The sequence below is a fragment of the Caenorhabditis elegans genome, chromosome IV, assembly GCF_000002985.6.
Source record: "Caenorhabditis elegans chromosome IV".
NCBI lineage: Eukaryota > Metazoa > Nematoda > Chromadorea > Rhabditida > Rhabditidae > Caenorhabditis > Caenorhabditis elegans.
This window is the reverse complement of record NC_003282.8, coordinates 16755918-16775488: the sequence shown is the minus strand read 5'-3', so window position 1 is coordinate 16775488 and position 19571 is coordinate 16755918. Positions and strand designations below refer to the sequence as shown.

The following is a 19571-nucleotide window of genomic DNA, read 5'->3' as shown; positions in this document are numbered from 1 at the left end:
AAAAATGGGATCTTCCCGGATTGAGAGGTATCTTGTTTAATTTCTTATTTTTCGCGCGTTTTTTTGGTATTAAATAATCGGATTTTCATTATCTTGCCAAGACATCTTATTGTAGTTTTTCCCTAAACTATTCCTTTCTCTTTTACGTGCCGATTCGTAGTTTATGGGATGATTTTAAAGTTTTTTTGGGGGTAATTTTCATGAAAAATATTACTAATTCAAAAAAAAAAATTACTGCGTTCGGGGGGAATCGAACCCCCGTCGAATGCTTGGAAGGCATCCATGCTGACCATTACACCACGAACGCGGTGATAGGCATTATCACTGCGGGCCGTGATTTCCTTATCAGTGATAAATGAATTGAATTGATAATTTCCGCTATGCTGCTGGAAAATTTTAAAAGTAAGGAAATCAACGTATACAAAATAATACTGGCATTTAAAACGCGCTAATATTTTCTTGTATTACAATAACATGATATTAAGATTTCTTTTGAAATTTGGCAACATTTTCAATAGAATACAACATTTGAAAGTCATTGACTATTCTTATCCGAGAAACTAAATTTTATAACAACAACCTGAAACAGTATTTTTTTTTCAAAAAAAAATGTAAAGTTGGTGATTGCATTACCAAATTGAGTTTGAAAAAAGTATGATAATTTTTTAAATTTCTGTATTAGAATTTTGAGTATCTATTTTTTACATAAAAATTTTTAAAAAACATTGATTTTTTTGACAAAATTCACTGTTTCACATATTTTATAAAGGGTAAGATGATTTTTCTTTCAATCACACTACTCCACTAGTAAGTTATTCAAAAAAAAAGCTTTCAAAAAATATCAAGAATCCAAAAAAAAAACGTACTCCTTAACATACAAATAAATTATAAACACAATGAGTTTCGAAAATTTCAGTTGCTGAATGTGTTAACACGGCATTACTTATTTTAATAACAAGATGAAACAGTGAAAAACTTTGAAAAGTTCTAATTTTGCCAATTACTGAACTGTGCTCCGTTTCGCCTCTGAAAATAAAAAAAGGAGGGTTTTCAATTTTTTAATTATCCAAAAATCTGAAAAGTATAAGAACCATTTATGCAATAGCATAAATGAGATTTTTCTGTTATTTTCTGCTGAAATAGTGGCAATTGATACTGTTTTTTGGTTTTAATGTGCAAAAAAGGTAAATAAAACATATCATTTTGAAACATTATCCTAAAATTTTAAAATTTTAAAAATGAGTTCATAACTATAGTAAATTGGAAAAGCCTTAAAACTTTGAATTTCTAACCAGCAACTAAATGTTTAATTCCAAATTTTCTCCAGATTTCCAGAAAGTTTCAGGTTATGATTCCCACCAGAAAAATTTGAATTCCCGCCAAATTGCATTGTAATCTCGTTGTTCTGGGTCTCAGCACGCCATTTACTTTTTTCAATCCTAATATTTGAAACTACAATAATCCTTCCGTATATTTCAAAAATAAACTAGTTGAAATTGTATGAACAAAAAAAGCAGGTCACATTGTAATGCTCCAATTAATTGATTTAATAACCGTATTTTTTTTTGCTGTTTCAACAATCAATAATGTGTGTTCAAGATTTAAAATTTTGCAGTTGCAGTACTTTCTTATAGTTAGTCTAATTTCCAAGTTGAACATTCTTAAAAATAGAAAAACGTTTCGCTTCTCATCAAAACCGTTTAGAAAACTGTAAATGATTCTATTAGAATTTAATTTGCTGTACGGCCGTAATAGTATTGTTATTCAAAAAACAATATTTTTTATAGCAACCTGAAACAGTGAAGTGTTATTTTCTAGAACATTTTTGCGTGCATTAATATTTTTATAAAAACAACCATAATTTTTAAGACCAACTTTTTTTCTGTTTTACTGAACACTGTTTCAAATACACGATTTATTAAACATAGTATTGTTGACATACTTCTACATCGTAGCGGAAATCAATTTAAATTTCAAATCAATTGAGACTGTATAATAGTTTTCCTTTTTAAATAGTTCAAACTTGTATTGATTGTGGAAAAATATCTTATTGATTTGAAGAGAAAAAAATGGAAGATTAATAACAGAATTAAATGCCTTTTTTTTTAACATGATGAAACAGTGAAAATCTGTAATATTCACTATTTTCAAAAAATTGATCCTACTATTGAAAAATGTGCTCAGTTTTGGCCTTATCAGGGAGTTATCAATTTTCTTCGGGGAAATTGTTATTTTTATAGAGGTTCTTGATTTTTTCTGTAATTCTCAAGGGCTGAATGCCACTATTATAAAATGGACTAAAATTTGGATCCTAGAATTTCTAAACAAATTTGGATATACATTGGAAATTCTAAAAGAAAACACATGAACTATGGGAGTTCAAAAACAAAATAGATTTGTTTTAATGACTGAAAATAACTGAAAAGTTTTATTGCAAATAAGTTTCGCTGGAAAAAAAAATAAAAATTTTGGTTGAAATAAATCATTTGAAATTTGAGCATGAAGTTAGAAGTTAAATATTCAGTTAGTATTAACAAATTGAAAATGTTATGTACTGTTTCAAATATAATTTAAAACAGATACTTTAACGAATTCTAGAATTGCAATAATCTTGCCACAACTTCTACCTAAATAAATGCTTTTCTATACACATTTTTGGCGATTAACTGCAGTTGCTGTAACAAATACATCAAAAAGCTATCCATAAAATGAACCATTTGAAATAGTATGAACTTTTTTTACTAATCTTCTCTGCTGATTCAAATATGTTTAATCAAGACAAAAAATTTTCAGAAATTACGAAACTCGTACATTTTCAGCAAGCACAGGAATCTGTTTTTCAGTTGGACAATCTTACAAGTTTCGAATTTGAAACGTTTTTATTATTTAAAAAACTATATACTCGATTGTAACTACTTTGTTTAAAAAAACCATCTTTTTAATAACAACATGAAACAGTGAACCTTTTTTTCAAAAAAATTGTCTTTTTTAGTTACCAACCTGATTCTAAAGCTTTATTAATGTTATCGAAAGAGGGCGAACAACAATTTTTTTAAAACTTTTCGGAAGTTCGATATTTTTCGGAAGTTCGATATTTTTCAACAATAGTGTTCATGAGCGTTCATTCCTGTATGTTGAGATTCTATAAATATAATTTCGTGTATCTGACTTCGGTATCAAATTTCCAGGATATCGAAATGTCTGGAAGGTTTGGCATGTAAATTTGAAGGCACACGCTATTTTTCTGAGTGGGTCTCGCCGCGAAACATGTAGAACTTAGTGTCGCTTTTCTACGAATAATATTATTTCCTAATTTATACAAAAAAAACTGTTTCAACTTTCATTTAAAAATGGTAGAATGCATTTTTTTCAGTTGTTTCGTCGCAGCACGCTTTAATAAATTTGAAAACAAAAACCTCTTTCAAAGTAAAAAAAAATTTCATAGAATAAATTTCAGAAGAACTACTTCAAAAATTCAACTGTATTCAATAAAAAAAATTTAAAAGATTTTTTCGAAAATTTTCTGTTTCAAAACTTTTATATTCCATTATCAAATGATTATATCTTTCGTTCGATTCTGGATCCACAGTGGAAAAGTTTCTGTAACTATAATTGTCTATGTTTCAGAAAATTTTAAGAATTTATGTTTGCAGCTACAGAGAAATGTCATTAAAAGTTTCAAAAATAATTTAGTCGGAGTGAAAGAAAATAAAATGCACACTAACCACCACTCATATTCAAGAAAAAAAAATTAAAATAACATCCTGAAACATTCTAGGAATTTTTAATATTTTCTGAAACGGCATATTTTTCTGTTAGATCTCTAAAACTATTTCTAGTAAAATATTCTGCCATTTTCCTGTAATTTTTCTATGCTCCAAAATTTCAATTGTTTTCGGAGCTTTTGACTATTTTTAATTATTGTTGAAACAAAAGCCGAAGTGTTATTTCCCACAAAAATTCTAAAAATTGTTTTGACTGTTTCAAAAAAAGCTTGTAGTTTGAAAATAATACAAAAATTGTATTTCAAAAAAGCCAATAATTGACGGAAACGGGAATAACAAACTTTTTTCTAAAACTCACTGTTTCAGAATTATGACATATTTATCAAAAAAGCAGATAAATTGCTTTCTTATTTTTGTCATTTATATCATTTAAATTTCACAGCTTTGCAGACACGTGTAATATAGAAAATGAATGCTTACGTGCAAAAAAAAAACATTAAACATCTATCACCAAGTGACCCGTTACCGCGGCCAAACTATTCAATTGTCTAATTCTTATTATTTGAATTTTTTTGTTTTTGATTGATTGATTTATTTAACATAACTAATGCAATTTACAATTGTACAATTGAATTTTGAGTGTTAAATAAAACGGTAAAACGAGACTAACCCAGAAAGAGTACGTCTCGAGTTTGGGACGGGAAAGTAGAGAGAGGGGAATGTGGTAGAAGAGATCAATTAGAAGTCAAAGAGAACCAGCGGATAAAAGTTAATACCGGGGAATATTGAGATCGAGAAAGTTTGAAAACTGATAGGGGGAGAGAAATACCGGTATATTTTTGGCAAGATTGTTCCAAATAGGAATGGATTTGGCAAAGAAATGAGAGGTGCATGTGTCTTTCCTAACCAGAATCATGGGTCTCCTATTGGAATTAGAGAACTTGACAAACTGAGTTAATTTAGAGAAATGAGTAGAACCGGTAAGAAGTCTATATAATAGTTTCATTTGAGCTTTAATTCTAGTGTGTCTGGTGGAGAATAGTTCCATGATGCACAGTCTGTTTTCGTAAGAGGTGAATTTAACGTTGCACCTTTGTAGGACGCGTTTGGTGAAGGTCCTAAGCGGTTTTTCAAGTATGGCAGAGAGTGAGGAGTTGGGGGAAGGGGAGTAGATCTCAGAGCAATAGTTTATGATGGGGGCAACGTATGTTTTAAATAAGTGGCTATAAAACATGTGGGAGTTAGAGGAGAACGCTTTGAGAATTTGCTTAGCCCTTAGCATGGCTAGGCAGCTAATTTTTATAATATGAGGTTCAAAGTTTAATTTAAAATCTGTGATAAGACCTAAATCGCGGACTGTGGAGGATGGAAGAATGGGGACATTATCCACTCTATAGGTGTGGTTGGAGTTACGGGATCCAAGAGAGAGGACAGAAGATTTGGGAATTGCTGATTCAAATGGGTTAGTTATTCCAAGTTGATGTAAAAAGGTAGCCAAAGCGATAGGTAGAGACGCTTCTCAGTTCCAATTTTAGAGAATGGACTTTTTGGAATTTCTGATTGTGAAGGAACACTCAGAGAAATGAAATTACGATATCTAGTTAGTGTTAACAAAATACAACTAAAAGAAAACTGATAGATTATTGAATATCGAAAAATCAGAGAAATTGAGGGATATAATTTCAGATCAGTCATCACACATATCTATCGAATTATGTTGATCTGCAATTCCACGTGGCTTTCGATGAATCCTCCACTTTGCACAGATTCAGATTCAATGGACACATTATCTTTCATTTTTCCAATAACCGAACAATCAACTATAGATTGCATGGTCAGTCAATTATTTCATTTTTGTTCAATTTCAAAACTAAATTTTAAGAACTCGGATGACATTCTTCTTGACTACACAGCGACGATTTTTGATGTTGAAAGAATATCTGGTTTCCAATTCGGTCTTGGTGCTCTAAGCCAAAATCAGAATACAATTATTAGAAGGAAGATATCTACAAAACTTTGGTAAAATATTATCTTACCGAGACATCCATAAAGAGTGTAAACGATTATGCTATCAAAGAGTCCAGTCCGTGGTTGATTTAGGAACTGCAAGTGTAGCCTTTTTAGATTTAAAAAAATCCATAGAGGAAATTTAGACATATAGACACAATTTTTTTCGAAGACCCTGGTAGAAGAATTTTAACTCACCATTCTCAATGTAATGACTGAACATGAAAATCCAACAGTGCAAACTCTGATTATTTCCTAAATTTTAGAATGATATTTTCTTTTTCTGATTCACTCACCTTGAACTTGCGTGTTTTGTCGGCAATATGACCAGCGAGCAGTGATGTTAACGTGCCAACGATTGCACACACGGCAGTTGGATATCTGAAAAATAAATGAATTACTCATATGCTTCTAGAACTCTGCAAAGTTGTTACCCAGCCATCTCATAACCTTGATCTTTGAGTGGACCATCGAGAAAAATCATTAGACTCCACAGAAGCGAAAACGCAAATGCAAAGAGAGTCATTTGGATGAAAAATTGAGCATTACTGAAATTAAAGTATTTAAAGTTTTTGGCGTGATACTAAAAACCTACAAAATACATTGAAGGATAGATTTAAAGAAACCAATGTTGTTCTGATGAGCAGCAGAAGAAGCTGATGGTGGAGTGGGTGGCAGTTTAGTTCGAACGAATAGTGCTAGAACAAATGGAAACAAGGCTAGACATTCCATTCCAAGAGTCTGAAAATATGAATTGTCAATGATAATTAAATTGAGTACTAACAAATGTGAAGAACATCCAACTATTCGAATCAATAGTCTTATTGTGACCAAAAAGAATGGATGGCACAATTGTTCCCAGGGCAACACCGGCAGGATTTGCTGAAATTGATTTTCTTAATGAATTACTGACAATCATTAAAATTTCACTAACCAACAAAAGAAAGTACATTTGCAATTGCTCTCTGATCACCAGGGAACCAGCATTCAGCAATTTTTGATGGAAGAACTAAAAAGAATGCTTGTGCTGAAGCAGCGATAAACGATCCTGCATGAAGAAGACATTCACGAACAAAATGTGATTTTATGAAAGGAATCGAGGCAATCATCCGAATCGATGCTCCAATTACATTTAAAGTTGTACCAAGAAGACCCTGAATAAATATTTCATTTGGAGGTTAAATATTTGCAATTCCCACAGCCGTTTTTATTCCTTTGTTATCAGTTATGTACATTCCACCAAATCCAGTGAACACGGCGACAAACTGAAAATTTTATTTTTTTTTTCTTCTCCTTTTTTTCCTATTTTATATATATTGCATAACCCAACAAAACCTGGAAAATTTGATTTGTGACAAGTGATACATCAATGCTCCCGTTGGCTAAACCGTTCGCATCGCTTCACTTTTGAACCTAATTAAATTTTTCAGCTGTTGATGGGATCGGCGATCAACAAAGAAGCCGTCGCCGCAGATAAGGATACTTCGGCAAATGGAGGAATCAGCGAAAATAGTGTTATATACAAGGTAAATACTGATGATATTCAGTGAATTAATTTTTAATTAATTCATTAATGTTCAGGTCTACCCAGCTCGATGGCTCGTTCTAGCTGTTTGTTGCTTTCTTGCTCTTTCAAACGCAATGGTAAACTCGAAAAAGAAATTTTTGAAATTATTCGTAATTTCAGCAATGGATAAGCTTCAGCTCTCTATCCGACGAAGTTTAGATATATTATAGAGGACGTCCAGCCAACGGGAGCATTGATGTATCACTTGTCACAAATCAAATTTTCCAGGTTTTGTTGGGTTATGCAATATATATAAAATAGGAAAAAAAGGAGAAGAAAAAAAAATCAAATTTTCAGTTTGTCGCCGTGTTCACTGGATTTGGTGGAATGTACATAACTGATAACAAAGGAATAAAAACGGCTGTGGGAATTGCAAATATTTAACCTCCAAATGAAATATTTATTCAGGGTCTTCTTGGTACAACTTTAAATGTAATTGGAGCATCGATTCGGATGATTGCCTCGATTCCTTTCATAAAATCACATTTTGTTCGTGAATGTCTTCTTCATGCAGGATCGTTTATCGCTGCTTCAGCACAAGCATTCTTTTTAGTTCTTCCATCAAAAATTGCTGAATGCTGGTTCCCTGGTGATCAGAGAGCAATTGCAAATGTACTTTCTTTTGTTGGTTAGTGAAATTTTAATGATTGTCAGTAATTCATTAAGAAAATCAATTTCAGCAAATCCTGCCGGTGTTGCCCTGGGAACAATTGTGCCATCCATTCTTTTTGGTCACAATAAGACTATTGATTCGAATAGTTGGATGTTCTTCACATTTGTTAGTACTCAATTTAATTATCATTGACAATTCATATTTTCAGACTCTTGGAATGGAATGTCTAGCCTTGTTTCCATTTGTTCTAGCACTATTCGTTCGAACTAAACTGCCACCCACTCCACCATCAGCTTCTTCTGCTGCTCATCAGAACAACATTGGTTTCTTTAAATCTATCCTTCAATGTATTTTGTAGGTTTTTAGTATCACGCCAAAAACTTTAAATACTTTAATTTCAGTAATGCTCAATTTTTCATCCAAATGACTCTCTTTGCATTTGCGTTTTCGCTTCTGTGGAGTCTAATGATTTTTCTCGATGGTCCACTCAAAGATCAAGGTTATGAGATGGCTGGGTAACAACTTTGCAGAGTTCTAGAAGCATATGAGTAATTCATTTATTTTTCAGATATCCAACTGCCGTGTGTGCAATCGTTGGCACGTTAACATCACTGCTCGCTGGTCATATTGCCGACAAAACACGCAAGTTCAAGGTGAGTGAATCAGAAAAAGAAAATATCATTCTAAAATTTAGGAAATAATCAGAGTTTGCACTGTTGGATTTTCATGTTCAGTCATTACATTGAGAATGGTGAGTTAAAATTCTTCTACCAGGGTCTTCGAAAAAAATTGTGTCTATATGTCTAAATTTCCTCTATGGATTTTTTTAAATCTAAAAAGGCTACACTTGCAGTTCCTAAATCAACCACGGACTGGACTCTTTGATAGCATAATCGTTTACACTCTTTATGGATGTCTCGGTAAGATAATATTTTACCAAAGTTTTGTAGATATCTTCCTTCTAATAATTGTATTCTGATTTTGGCTTAGAGCACCAAGACCGAATTGGAAACCAGATATTCTTTCAACATCAAAAATCGTCGCTGTGTAGTCAAGAAGAATGTCATCCGAGTTCTTAAAATTTAGTTTTGAAATTGAACAAAAATGAAATAATTGACTGACCATGCAATCTATAGTTGATTGTTCGGTTATTGGAAAAATGAAAGATAATGTGTCCATTGAATCTGAATCTGTGCAAAGTGGAGGATTCATCGAAAGCCACGTGGAATTGCAGATCAACATAATTCGATAGATATGTGTGATGACTGATCTGAAATTATATCCCTCAATTTCTCTTTGATAATCGCTCAAGTGTTGGTCCAAACTGTTCTAATGGCTGTGATAGTTTCTGAGATGAAGTTTAGTTTAATTGTTTTTTTATTGTCGTTACAGGTGGACTAGCGAAATTTTAAAATAATACTTTTTTTAATTTTTAAATAATACCAAAATGATAAATTTCATAATGAAAACTCTTGAAATTTCTTAAGTTTGGCGGTTTACAAATTCATAGAAAAAATGCAAAAAAAACGTGCTGAACTCAGTTAAAGTTTCACATTTAGGTTCGTGCCTTTGGGATCGCTGAAAAAAACCTCGCTGAAAAAAATGATTCGGCAAAGACAAGTTAGCAAAATTTGAGATTTTTGCAAGAAATATTATTTTTAAAAAATCTAATTCACTTTTAAGCTCTTGTGAAAAAAAATCAATCAAAAAAGGAAACTCATGAGAATATTATTTGAATATTGAACATTTCATTTATTGAGAATTATTACTCACCCTAGTCAATTCCTCCAATTGAACTTTAGAAGAACTCATAGCATTTTGAGCATTTGAATTAGCCGCCTTCAATTGTGTCAAAAGAAGTACAATTACGACAATTACGACCATTGCAAGAAGTAATACAGCAATTCCAATTACGGTCAGAAAACAGAATCTACGATTGAACCACCTCTTTGTTTCGTCGACTTCTGTAATAAATAATGATAGTCATTATGTTTGCCAATGATTTTTGAGAATTTTCTGGAAAAAAAAACTGTCTGAGCTTCCTGACTACGAGGATCAGAACTCAAGGGAACAAAGCCCGGGAGGTCAAGTTGGGGGGGGGGGGGGGGGGGGGGGGGGGGAAGAGGGTGTCGAATGGAATAGAGCCTAGGCGCGACGCAAATGCATTTGGAGTTAACAATATAGGGAAACGTTTTGCTATTCGATTCCACAACGACAAGTTAACATGTAAAAAACATTTAGACGGGACACCACAGATAACAAGTAGATAGGGGTGACGAGTAGAGCGTGAAGCTCGAACGAACGATGATAAGGACGGGAAGTGATACTCGCTTGAAATAATTTTATGGAAGGTTCGGAGGATTTGAAGAACCCGTCTGTGGTGAATAGACAATAAATTAAATTGTGAAAGCCTGCTGCTGTATGACGAGTAAGATAAATTGCACCTTTGAAAGACACTTTGAGAAAAACCGGAGGGGAGATTCTAGTTTTTTGGCAAGTTCGGTGGAGTTGGGCGGGAAGAGCTCGCAGCCATATTCGAGTACGGGGCGGATGTAAACATTGAACAGTTTAACATAGAATTCGGGCCTTTTGGAGCGGAATGAGCGAAGGATTTGGCGACACTTAAGGAGAGCACTATTAGAAGTCTGATTAATATGATTTACAAATGATAGTTTGGTATCGACAATGATTCCGAGATCTCTGATAGAATCACGCGGTTTAATTTCAACACTATTTACAAAGTATTTATGACGGGGGTTCTTTTTTACCAAAGTGTAATACGGCAGTTTTTTGCTCAGCAAGATTTAGACGCCATTTTTTACACCAATCAGCGACAATATTGATGCTTGTTTGGATAGAGGTGGGGTCCGATCCAAGTGATTTTAGATCGTCGGCAAAGGCTGTAACATGGACATCAGGGGGGAACAAATCTAATAAGTCATTAATATACAAAAGAAAGAGGAATGGTCCAGTTACATTACCTTGGGGGACACCTGACATGACATTGAAAGAGTTGTCCGAGATAAAATGATCAATTTTGATTTTCGATGAACGGTTACTGAGGAACGAGCTGATCCACTCACAGCATCCTGAATCGAGCCCAACATTCAGAAGTTTGAGAAGAAGCAAGTTGTGGGAAACACTATCGAATGCTTTTTTGAAATCGAAATATATAGTATCCACATACTTGCTCTTGTCAAGAAGAACTTTCTGAATTTTGGACGTCGATTCGAGAACTGCCAGAGTGCATGAACGCGCAGGCAGGAAACCGAATTGTTTGGAAGAGAGGAGTGGAGATAATTTCTGCTTGAGAGCATCAAGTACAACTCGTTCAAATAGTCTAGACAATGGATGAGTAAGTGTAATCGGGCGATAGTTACCCGGATTAGTTGTGGACCCTTTTTTGTGTAATGGGACAATGATAGAAGTCTTCCAGGGTCGGGAAAAAAGGAGCTGGAGAAGGACTCGGAAAAGATTATGGACAAAGGGACGGTTAGAGAATCACTACACTTTTTTATGATAAAGAAATTGATATTGTCGGTAGAGAACCCAATTTTGGCTTTAAGAGCTTTGATATGCCTGTGGATGTTGAACGGAGAGAAATCGGGAGATAATTTAGAGGGCTTGGGTGCCGGAAGAGCTGGGAAGGGTGGGCAAGGCGCTGTGAATGACAAAGCAAAGTTATGAATAAACTCATCGGCAATGCGCTCTGGGTCAGACACTGTTTCATTTTTGATGTCAAGATTGATAGGTTGAGGTCGGGGAATGATTCTTTTTTTACAAGCTGAAAAACACTGCGGGGGTCAGTGGAGTGAATGGCTCGGTCTTCCTTATGAGCAAGTTTTTGTTTGATAGATTTGAGCTCTTTACGCATTTTTCTTCTGACTGATATGGTATTCGAGCACGCGCGACGCGCAAGCCTATAAATGGATTTGTGAGAGGTAGATTTCGGACGAAGTGGTTTGGCTATAGGGGTGTAAAGAACAATTAATTCGTTAAAAATGCGGGAGAAATGAGCAAGTTTAGAATCAGTATTGGAGAAATACGAGAGTTGCCGTGGCCAGTTATATGACATGAGATGCTGATTTAAGGATGAAAAATCACATTTCCTGAAGTCGAGGGTCTTAGTTTTTGGTGGGGGAGGTGGTTTTCTGTTACAATCAATGGCAAGTGTGAAGGAGATGGATGAGTGGTCTGAGCAAATCAAAGGTAAACTAGGGGAGCACGAAAGGAACGTGTTGGGTTTGACGGAGAAGATCAGATCGAGGAAGTTACCTATTCCAGAAAAAGCGACTCTCGTTGTGAAGTTAACCATTTGGGATAAGTTGTGGGAAATTATAAGATCTTCAAGAGCTGGGGGGTCCCAGGCGGTACAGGGATATCACGGGACCAACGAGCTGAGGGAATATTGAAATCACCGAGAATGTAGTCATTTTTGGCTTGGGAGGTAAGCAATAGCGAGATGTTTTCAAATAAATAATTGGTTTCGGTAACAGAGGTTAGAGGGGGTCTATATACAATGATAAAACGTGACTTGGATAATTTATGATCAAAGGTTACTATTTCACAAGAATGGAGGGGGTAAAACTGATCGAGTAAGGAGTCAGCTTGAATTAATGTAATACTTTTGGAATAAAAAACAGCTACACCACCACCTCTAGATTTTGGATGAGGAGGCCCTCTGTCGCAACGTAGGCAGAGAATATCATGGGAAGAGCACAATGCAAGAGGAATTTGGGTAGAAAGATTGGACTCAGTTATGCAGAGGATATCGATTTTATTGGCACGTACATATTCGTGCAGCGCGACTAAGCGTTCGGCACAAGCGACTGAACGGGTATTGGCAAGGTGACAATTCAGAAAGGGGGCATTTTTTTGGCAGGTCGGGGGGGGGGGGGGGGAAAGGTCTGATTTCGAGTGTTATGAGCAGCAGAAACGGACTGCTGGGAGACGGAATAGGACATAGAAGGAGACACAGCCACCAATGGGCAAAGACGAGAATTAGACGTAACATTGAATATATTTTGAGAAGATTGTATCGGACATGAAGCAGCAATGGACGGACAAGACGATAATAATGCCCGGTGGCCGTTTACCTATGCGTTTGGGCAAATACTGTTTTACTACTTGATTTTTTACTACGTATCTCTTTTACTACAAGATCTCTTTTACTACGGAATCTCTTTTACTACGAATTCCGCATTTAGATCTTTTACTACAATTGGCTCTTTTACTACGTGTTCTCTTTTACTACGATTTGATCACATAGATCTTTTACTACGGAAAATACTTTTTTACTACCTTATCTTTTACTACGTGGATGTTTTACTCTTTTGCTACGGACGTATTTTTACTACGTGGAGGGATATTGTTGGGTTACTGTAGTGGTATTGTATAAGTAACAGTTTTCAGATTATATACTATAGTTTTTTTTATTGCTAGAAATGTATTCACTATGAAAATTTTTTTACTAAATACAATGGCAGGGATTATATTTTTAACAATGTTGCGTAATTTTTACTTTGAATTAATAATCAATATTTATAGTATAAGCTAGATATAAACAAATGCATGAATATTTTTTAAGAATATATAGGTCACAATTGAAGTTTGTGCTCAAGTAGTTCTAGTAAATTTCAGTTTTTTTTGAATACTGAGATGGAGTTAGTGGAGGGATCCTGCCGGGTTACTGTAGTGATACTGTTGTTGGAGTACTTAACTTTTTTCGCGTAACCAAAAAATTAGTTCCATACCGGTTGATGTATAAGTTTTAAAAATGTAATAAACAACTTGCGGTTCGGTCAGTTATCTGTCAGATGTTTGAAATTTTGACTTCAACTGAAATCTTGGAACTTTTGATCAAAAATTTTAAAAATGTTTTTTCTGGATTTATCAAATCTTGTATAAAATGAGCAGTTTATTGTTTTCGATCATCTTGAATGTTCATATCACGAATTTAGATTAAAACAACAGAGATAAGTTACCGAAAGTGTGTTCACAAAACTTATTGACTCCGAGTACCGATAACTCCGCGAAAAAAATTTGGTAAAAAATGTTCAACTGACAAATTGTAGACCGTGCTATTCAACAACTTTGTAGTTGAAATCTTTTTGACACGACCGAGATAAGAGTGTTTAGCGAGACTGCATTCTCAAACGTATCGGACCTACATTTTACTTTTTCAGAAAATCTTTTGAGAAACATTTATAGAGGATTTTTCAAATGTCATGAATGTTTCTGGAATTTTTACAAGTTTTACAAGAGAGCAAGCTCATTTCATAGTGAATAAATTTCTAGCAATTAAAAAAAACTATAGTATATAATCTGAAAACTGTTACTTACACAATACCACTACAGTAACCCAGCAGTATCCCTCCACGTAGTAAAAATACGTCCGTAGCAAAAGAGTAAAACGTAGTAAAACATCCACGTAGTAAAAGATAAGGTAGTAAAAAAGTATTTTCCGTAGTAAAAGATTTATGTGGTAAGATCGTAGTAAAACAGATCACGTAGTAAAAGATCTAAATGCGGAATTCGTAGTAAAAGAGATTCCGTAGTAAAAGAGATCTTGTAGTAAAAGAGATACGTAGTAAAAGATCAAGTAGTAAAACAGTATTTGCCATGCGTTTGCAACGGGAGCAGCAGAATCAACAGAGCACGGCCCGGCAAAGGGTACATCAGTGTAAACGCGCTCTACTGATAATTGCAGTTTAGCCAGGTTTGGGCGCGTTTTAAGGAAAAAAGCTTTGGTCCAAAAAATTTTGAATTTAATTTCGAACATTTTTTATATGCATCACAAAAAAACTGGACCAGCCGTTTTTGAGAAAAACGCGCCCAAACGTCCAGGTGTACGGTAGACAAATTGCGTACAGGTACCACTTGTCGGGCCGTGAGAGGTAGGAAGTGGACGCGGTGACGATATAAAAGAGAGAACGAATAACCTTTGATGCAACGTCAATGTACTATAATCTTTTTTTTTAATGTTTTATGACGTCGGAAACGAGAACAACAAAATGTTTTACCCTGTAAACATTTCAAAACGTTATATGACACTAACCTGAGCCAAATTGGTTTTCATTTGAATATACTGTATCTGGATATCCAGCAATGGATAAATAAATTTGTCAACAGAAGGTTTCTAATATGATTTATATTTTTAATCCAGAGACTACGTGCTCGTACGCAACTTTCTAATCATCGTATGATTGGTCGTGGGTTCAAATTACTTTTTGCGTAAACTAGGATGTGAGATTTTCCTGGAAACACCTGGACTGCTCCAAAGTCGAAAGAACAAAATCAAAGGAACAATTCTAGGTGTTGATCTTGATGAACTGGGATTCAGAAAAAAAGTTTGTTCAAAAACACCTTTTCAAACACCCAAGTTTTAAGTTTTTCTCTGATCCACACTTACAAAGTATGAAGATAACAGCTTGATTTGGGAACTTTGTACAATGAAATTTTAAAATAAAATTTCAGCAAGAAATGCATGCAAAAATATATGCAATTCTTAAAGTTCATTATTTTTTAAAACATTCACTGATAAACGTTTTTAAAGAAAAATTTTCAACTCTAACAAAGTTTATAATTATTATTAAAATTATTTACAAATTTATTAAGGGCACAAATGCAAAAATAACATGGGCACTGTTACCAATTTAATTTTAAAACTTTTTAAAATTAAAAACAATTATAAAAGGAATCAACAAGCGTTTATTTGCTTTTTTCCTAACAGCTTTATCAAAGGTGCCAGAATAAATCATTTCAGAAAATTGTATACATTCGAAAAAACAAAGAAAAAACACAGACGTTGGTCAGTTTTCGTGCCCTGGCAACGAGCCAAAGTGTATACAAAGAGATGAGGAAGGCCCTTCGGTTTTAGTGAGTGACCCAAACATTATGACAACCGAAAGTATGAGAGACTGGGATGTTTTCCCGTGACAGCGGAGTGAGAGAGACAGTAGCAAACTAAAGGCGCAGGCATTTTCCTCCGGCACGGGTCTCGCCGCGACAAGCGCCCCGCGGGCGCTGCGGCGCCTGTTTCTCCTCATTCTACGTGTGAGTTCCCGCCCACCCACCCCTCGACTGATATTTGCTATGCTATATTCACTATTCTAGCGGCGGTTCTAACACCGAGCTATTGTGGGTAGGTTGACAAACACGAGTACAGGTAACTTATTCTTAAAATTCCGCAATTCCACCAGAGTAGACAGGCAGGATTCCTCCGAAACAATTGCAGGAGTAATCTGTCAGTCTTTTTTGGCGGTGGCAGGAAAGGTTTAAAAATTTGTTAATAGCGACCAAAAATTGATATCCTTAAAGGTTAATTTTGGCGATTTGCAGGCGTTGAAGGTTTACAGGAAATTCCCTAGAGGTATCAAGGGTGACATTGGAACGGCAGGGAAGGAATCCAGCGAGCCAACAAGAACAAGTTTTCAAGTTTCGGATAAGACTTGGATAAGGAAAGGATAACTAACGGAGTTTAGAAAACCGCGGTCGGCCACGAGTCGCGAGATTACTTCATAACAGAATACAGGTAGTTCTTTTTCGGGGTCTTTTAAATGGGAAACGGCCATAATCCCCAAACTATAAACTATCCTTATTAACATAATTTGTTTTCAGATCAGTTCGCCATTTTTAGGTATTCAGGAGACATAACGGAGAGCGGCAGTGAAAGATCTCGCGGGCTCTTGTCAAGGATTTAGGGAAATTTCGAATTGTTCGCACGTGGGTGGAACGCGAAAACAGAAGAGTTCGAGGAGCAGGGTTGAGAAGCGACGATCCTTGTTTGGGCAGCAGACGAGCTTCAAGTATCAGATCTACAGGAGTTGCCAGGATTATCGATTCACGTTGGTTTACCATTTTACCTCTTTTGCCACCTTAACCAATAATAAGTACTTTCGGTCCGTCCTTTTTCGTTTTTGCAGCACGTACTTCAGCACAGTCGGCTCCATCAGCAACACCAGCAGCTCCTGCACAGTCAACATCATGTCGGCAACATCGAACGATCGGGCTCTTCACGACGAAGTCAGCACATTAAATTTCCCCAATTTATACCGTTCGTGGCCCTCATATCGTTCAAGTTGGGCGCCTGGCGCCTTACTGCCCTTAATTTTCTACTTTTGTCACGACCTGTACCACACGCAAAGCCCATAAATTCTGTAACTCAATTTTCTCCTTTTCTCGTACCTTATTTCTCTCGAACGGAGCCAGGAACAAGGGAAAACCTTTTCTCGGGGGAGCGCAGCGACCCGAGAATTACGTTTTCTGTTGAAGACGCATAGAAGGAACGACGCATTTTAAAGAAAGTGGGTACTTTTGAAGATGAAAATATCGAAAAAAGAACAATGAGACTTTCTTATCAGTGGAAATCATTATCAGCTGATTTAGAAATTGAAACAAATGCACTTTGGCAGCGTATGTCATTCCATTTTTAAATTGAAAACTGCCTTGAGTTCTTAAACTAGTCTCCGAACTATCAATTTAAATATTTCAAATGTTTGCTTTTTAATCAAGTTAAGGAAGCCATGGTTGTTGAGTTATTATAGCTGAAGTAGAAGCTAGCGAAAAGTTTTGTGAAAGTAGGCTAGCATTTACTTTAGCATTATTCCGGTATATTGGTAACCTTGTACTTTCACACAAATAACCGACAGAAAAAATTTTCAGAGAGACCCACAATACACATAACTTCCCTATCTCCTTTCTCAAAATTATTTCAAAACACCAACTCAATGTGCACGGAACTCTTAAGTCTCAACAGACAGGGTTACGGAAAACAGGAAAAAAATTGTGATAACTTTCGAAAAAATATGAATAAGTAAACGTATCGTGTTCGTGAATTTGTGAATTTTTAATGAATTCATCGGGAAAGCAAGTCATCACACCTCCACTTTTTTTTTCTCAATTCATAAAATTATTACCTGGGCCCAATGAAGATGTTCATAGTGCTTCTTCGTGTTATTTCGTGGATTCAAAAATTTCAAGGTCAAATTAAGTTTCCAAGATGGACAAGGAAGCGGTTGATGCAACAAGAAAGTTCGCAGGTTCGTGTCTTCAAGTATTAAGCTCTTGAGAAAAAATATTCAAAAATGTTAATAAGATGTTCATATAGAGTATTTTTGGAAGATTTCTTGATAATTCTACAGAAAGCTTAAAATGAGCATAAATCTGGAAACTAAAAATTTTATTCACTTTATTCAAAATTCACTCATTTTTTTCAGAATTAAATATAGAAACATATACCAAAGTTCAACAACTATTATCTGAAACCATCTTTCGACTTACATGACTTGACTTTTTTTTCTCTGAAGGCACTTCCCATTATTGTTAAAGGATGGGACGTGTTGTTACCCTAATGCAAAAAAAAAATTGAGAAATAAGAGAAGAACACGGTGTCGGTCTTGATTTTTCAAAAGAGTGTACGCCTGTGCGTACAGTAGTTACTGCACATCTCCGTTTAGCAAATTTCTTTTTTTTCTCTTGTTTTTTTTATTTTAAAACCTACACTGAAAATAATAAAACGTGACGCTTGCATAGATTTAAAAAGTTGAGTCTTACTTTTAAAAAATCTGTGCATATACTTTATTTTCAGTGTAAAATGTGGGACAAATCTTTTCAGCAAAAAAAAATGATAACACTGCGAAACAGCGAGCGATAATGCTTTAAGTGTACACTTTTTTGGCAGACTTTTTTAACTCGATCGTAGAAATGCAGGGTACTGTACTTGTATTCTTGCCATAAAGATCCCAAAATTGGATAAAATCAGTGACCTCGTTATTTAGTTAAAATACATATTAAGCTGGGAGCGCGACAATCTGAAATTTTTGGCAATGGACAATTTTGGCTGTGCTGAAATTGCAGATTGCAGGAAATCTTGGCAACAAATTCTTTAAACTTGCTATATTTCGAATATGGTCAAAACTTACCCTATAATTTTAGTAATATTATTATAATTCTGCCACAAAATACAGATAAATGTTTCAAAATCTTGCAAATTAAAAGTTTTGGCAGTCAGTAATTTTAATAAACATCAAAATTGAATTGCAATCGCCGAACAGCAATTTTAGCACACCGTTAGGGGTACTATATGTATTTCAAAAATAATTATTTGAAATTCTAACTGGCTAACAAGTTTGAAAATAATTACCAAGCAAATATTCAAAGGATGATGTTGGTGCAACAAATGAAACTATCTCCAGGCTTTATGAAAAAAAAACAGAGACCTCCAAAATGTTTATGTAATGAAACAAAAGATACATTGTACTTCTTTTTTTTTCTTCACAAACTTTTGGAACTTTGTAATTTTTGTTATCGTAGACTTTTATTCCAGTTTCTCATACCCCCGGCTCATCTCCTGACATGATTTAATGTGCCATTTTGCATTTAACGAGGTGGTGTTCGAAGAAACCCATAAATTATTGGAAAAATAGTGAAGAAAGACTACCCCAGAAATCATAAAAAACATTAAAAAACGAGAAGTGGTATAGCATCTCTTCCTCCGATTATTGGCACCTCTTGGTTCCCCCTCTCTTCTTTTCCGTGTCTAAAGCTTTAGCTCTTCTGCATAAAAATATTTTGATTTTGATATTTCAATTCACGAACACGAAGAAGAAACAAGGCCTCAGAAGGAAGAAAAAGAATAAGAATTGTTGTGGTTTTCCCC

The 19571-nt window shown here is 34.9% G+C and overlaps 2 protein-coding genes, 22 non-coding genes and 3 pseudogenes across 29 annotated transcripts; 13 read left to right on the top strand and 14 right to left on the bottom strand.

Annotated features, from left to right (window-relative positions):
- Positions 1-235: 235 nt before the first annotated feature.
- Positions 236-307, bottom strand: Y43D4A.t1. Its single transcript has one exon. It is a non-coding gene; the product is annotated as a tRNA-Gly (tRNA).
- Positions 308-521: 214 nt separating this feature from the next.
- On the bottom strand, positions 522-542 carry 21ur-53. The gene has a single exon (NR_067500.1).
- Positions 543-902: 360 nt separating this feature from the next.
- 21ur-1939 lies at positions 903-923 on the bottom strand. The gene has a single exon (NR_067499.1).
- Positions 904-924, bottom strand: 21ur-11455. Its single transcript, NR_067498.1, has one exon.
- A 507-nt stretch (positions 925-1431) lies between these two features.
- On the bottom strand, positions 1432-1452 carry 21ur-8119. The gene has a single exon (NR_067497.1).
- A 207-nt stretch (positions 1453-1659) lies between these two features.
- Positions 1660-1680, top strand: 21ur-7509. The gene has a single exon (NR_067496.1).
- A 50-nt stretch (positions 1681-1730) lies between these two features.
- 21ur-12484 lies at positions 1731-1751 on the bottom strand. The gene has a single exon (NR_067495.1).
- Positions 1734-1754, bottom strand: 21ur-3168. The gene has a single exon (NR_067494.1).
- Positions 1755-1942: 188 nt separating this feature from the next.
- 21ur-4474 lies at positions 1943-1963 on the top strand. Its single transcript, NR_067493.1, has one exon.
- Positions 1964-2056: 93 nt separating this feature from the next.
- On the bottom strand, positions 2057-2077 carry 21ur-2379. The gene has a single exon (NR_067492.1).
- A 435-nt stretch (positions 2078-2512) lies between these two features.
- Positions 2513-2533, bottom strand: 21ur-12522. The gene has a single exon (NR_067491.1).
- Positions 2534-2600: 67 nt separating this feature from the next.
- On the top strand, positions 2601-2621 carry 21ur-10572. The gene has a single exon (NR_067490.1).
- A 38-nt stretch (positions 2622-2659) lies between these two features.
- 21ur-4865 lies at positions 2660-2680 on the bottom strand. Its single transcript, NR_067489.1, has one exon.
- Positions 2681-2891: 211 nt separating this feature from the next.
- Positions 2892-2912, bottom strand: 21ur-7644. The gene has a single exon (NR_067488.1).
- On the bottom strand, positions 2895-2915 carry 21ur-15305. The gene has a single exon (NR_067487.1).
- A 458-nt stretch (positions 2916-3373) lies between these two features.
- Positions 3374-3394, top strand: 21ur-7835. Its single transcript, NR_067486.1, has one exon.
- Positions 3395-3567: 173 nt separating this feature from the next.
- On the top strand, positions 3568-3588 carry 21ur-8886. Its single transcript, NR_067485.1, has one exon.
- 21ur-12964 lies at positions 3571-3591 on the top strand. Its single transcript, NR_067484.1, has one exon.
- On the top strand, positions 3572-3592 carry 21ur-6902. Its single transcript, NR_067483.1, has one exon.
- A 433-nt stretch (positions 3593-4025) lies between these two features.
- 21ur-9607 lies at positions 4026-4046 on the top strand. Its single transcript, NR_067482.1, has one exon.
- Positions 4047-4128: 82 nt separating this feature from the next.
- 21ur-11906 lies at positions 4129-4149 on the top strand. Its single transcript, NR_067481.1, has one exon.
- Positions 4150-5168: 1019 nt separating this feature from the next.
- On the top strand, positions 5169-5731 carry Y43D4A.8 (annotated as a pseudogene). The gene is made up of 3 exons: positions 5169-5187; positions 5412-5559; positions 5608-5731. Coding segments are annotated over exons 1-3 (291 nt in total).
- On the bottom strand, positions 5703-6967 carry Y43D4A.4 (the record flags this gene model as incomplete). 2 transcript variants are annotated; one of them, NM_001047565.2, is made up of 8 exons in its annotated part: positions 5703-5828; positions 5931-5987; positions 6029-6113; positions 6167-6280; positions 6328-6473; positions 6517-6614; positions 6667-6886; positions 6932-6967. In NM_001047565.2, the coding sequence occupies 8 exons, from the start codon at positions 6965-6967 to the stop codon at positions 5703-5705; spliced, it is 882 nt and encodes a 293-aa protein (NP_001041030.2). The 2 variants fall into 2 exon arrangements, with proteins under 2 accessions (NP_001041030.2, NP_001041031.2); NM_001047566.2 differs by lacking the exons at positions 6667-6886; positions 6932-6967 and having other exon boundaries at positions 6517-6531.
- Positions 6968-7168: 201 nt separating this feature from the next.
- Positions 7169-8891, top strand: Y43D4A.3 (uncharacterized protein; the record flags this gene model as incomplete). Of its 2 annotated transcripts, NR_131672.1 has the most annotated exons (11): positions 7169-7258; positions 7314-7376; positions 7420-7527; positions 7597-7662; positions 7708-7927; positions 7980-8077; positions 8121-8266; positions 8314-8427; positions 8481-8565; positions 8607-8663; positions 8766-8891. NR_131672.1 is itself a non-coding variant. In NM_001047564.1 (6 exons), the coding sequence occupies 6 exons, from the start codon at positions 8063-8065 to the stop codon at positions 8889-8891; spliced, it is 543 nt and encodes a 180-aa protein (NP_001041029.1). The 2 variants fall into 2 exon arrangements, 1 of the variants encoding a protein (NP_001041029.1); NM_001047564.1 differs by lacking the exons at positions 7169-7258; positions 7314-7376; positions 7420-7527; positions 7597-7662; positions 7708-7927 and having other exon boundaries at positions 8063-8077.
- Y43D4A.7 lies at positions 8846-9796 on the bottom strand (annotated as a pseudogene). The gene is made up of 4 exons: positions 9686-9796; positions 9238-9260; positions 9035-9182; positions 8846-8986 (listed from the first exon to the last, which is right to left on the bottom strand). Coding segments are annotated over exons 1-4 (423 nt in total).
- A 6923-nt stretch (positions 9797-16719) lies between these two features.
- On the top strand, positions 16720-17069 carry Y43D4A.10 (annotated as a pseudogene). Its single transcript has one exon. A coding segment is annotated over exon 1 (350 nt).
- A 2335-nt stretch (positions 17070-19404) lies between these two features.
- On the top strand, positions 19405-19531 carry Y43D4A.162. Its single transcript, NR_067480.1, has one exon. It is a non-coding gene; the product is annotated as an Unclassified non-coding RNA Y43D4A.162 (non-coding RNA).
- Positions 19532-19571: the final 40 nt, after the last annotated feature.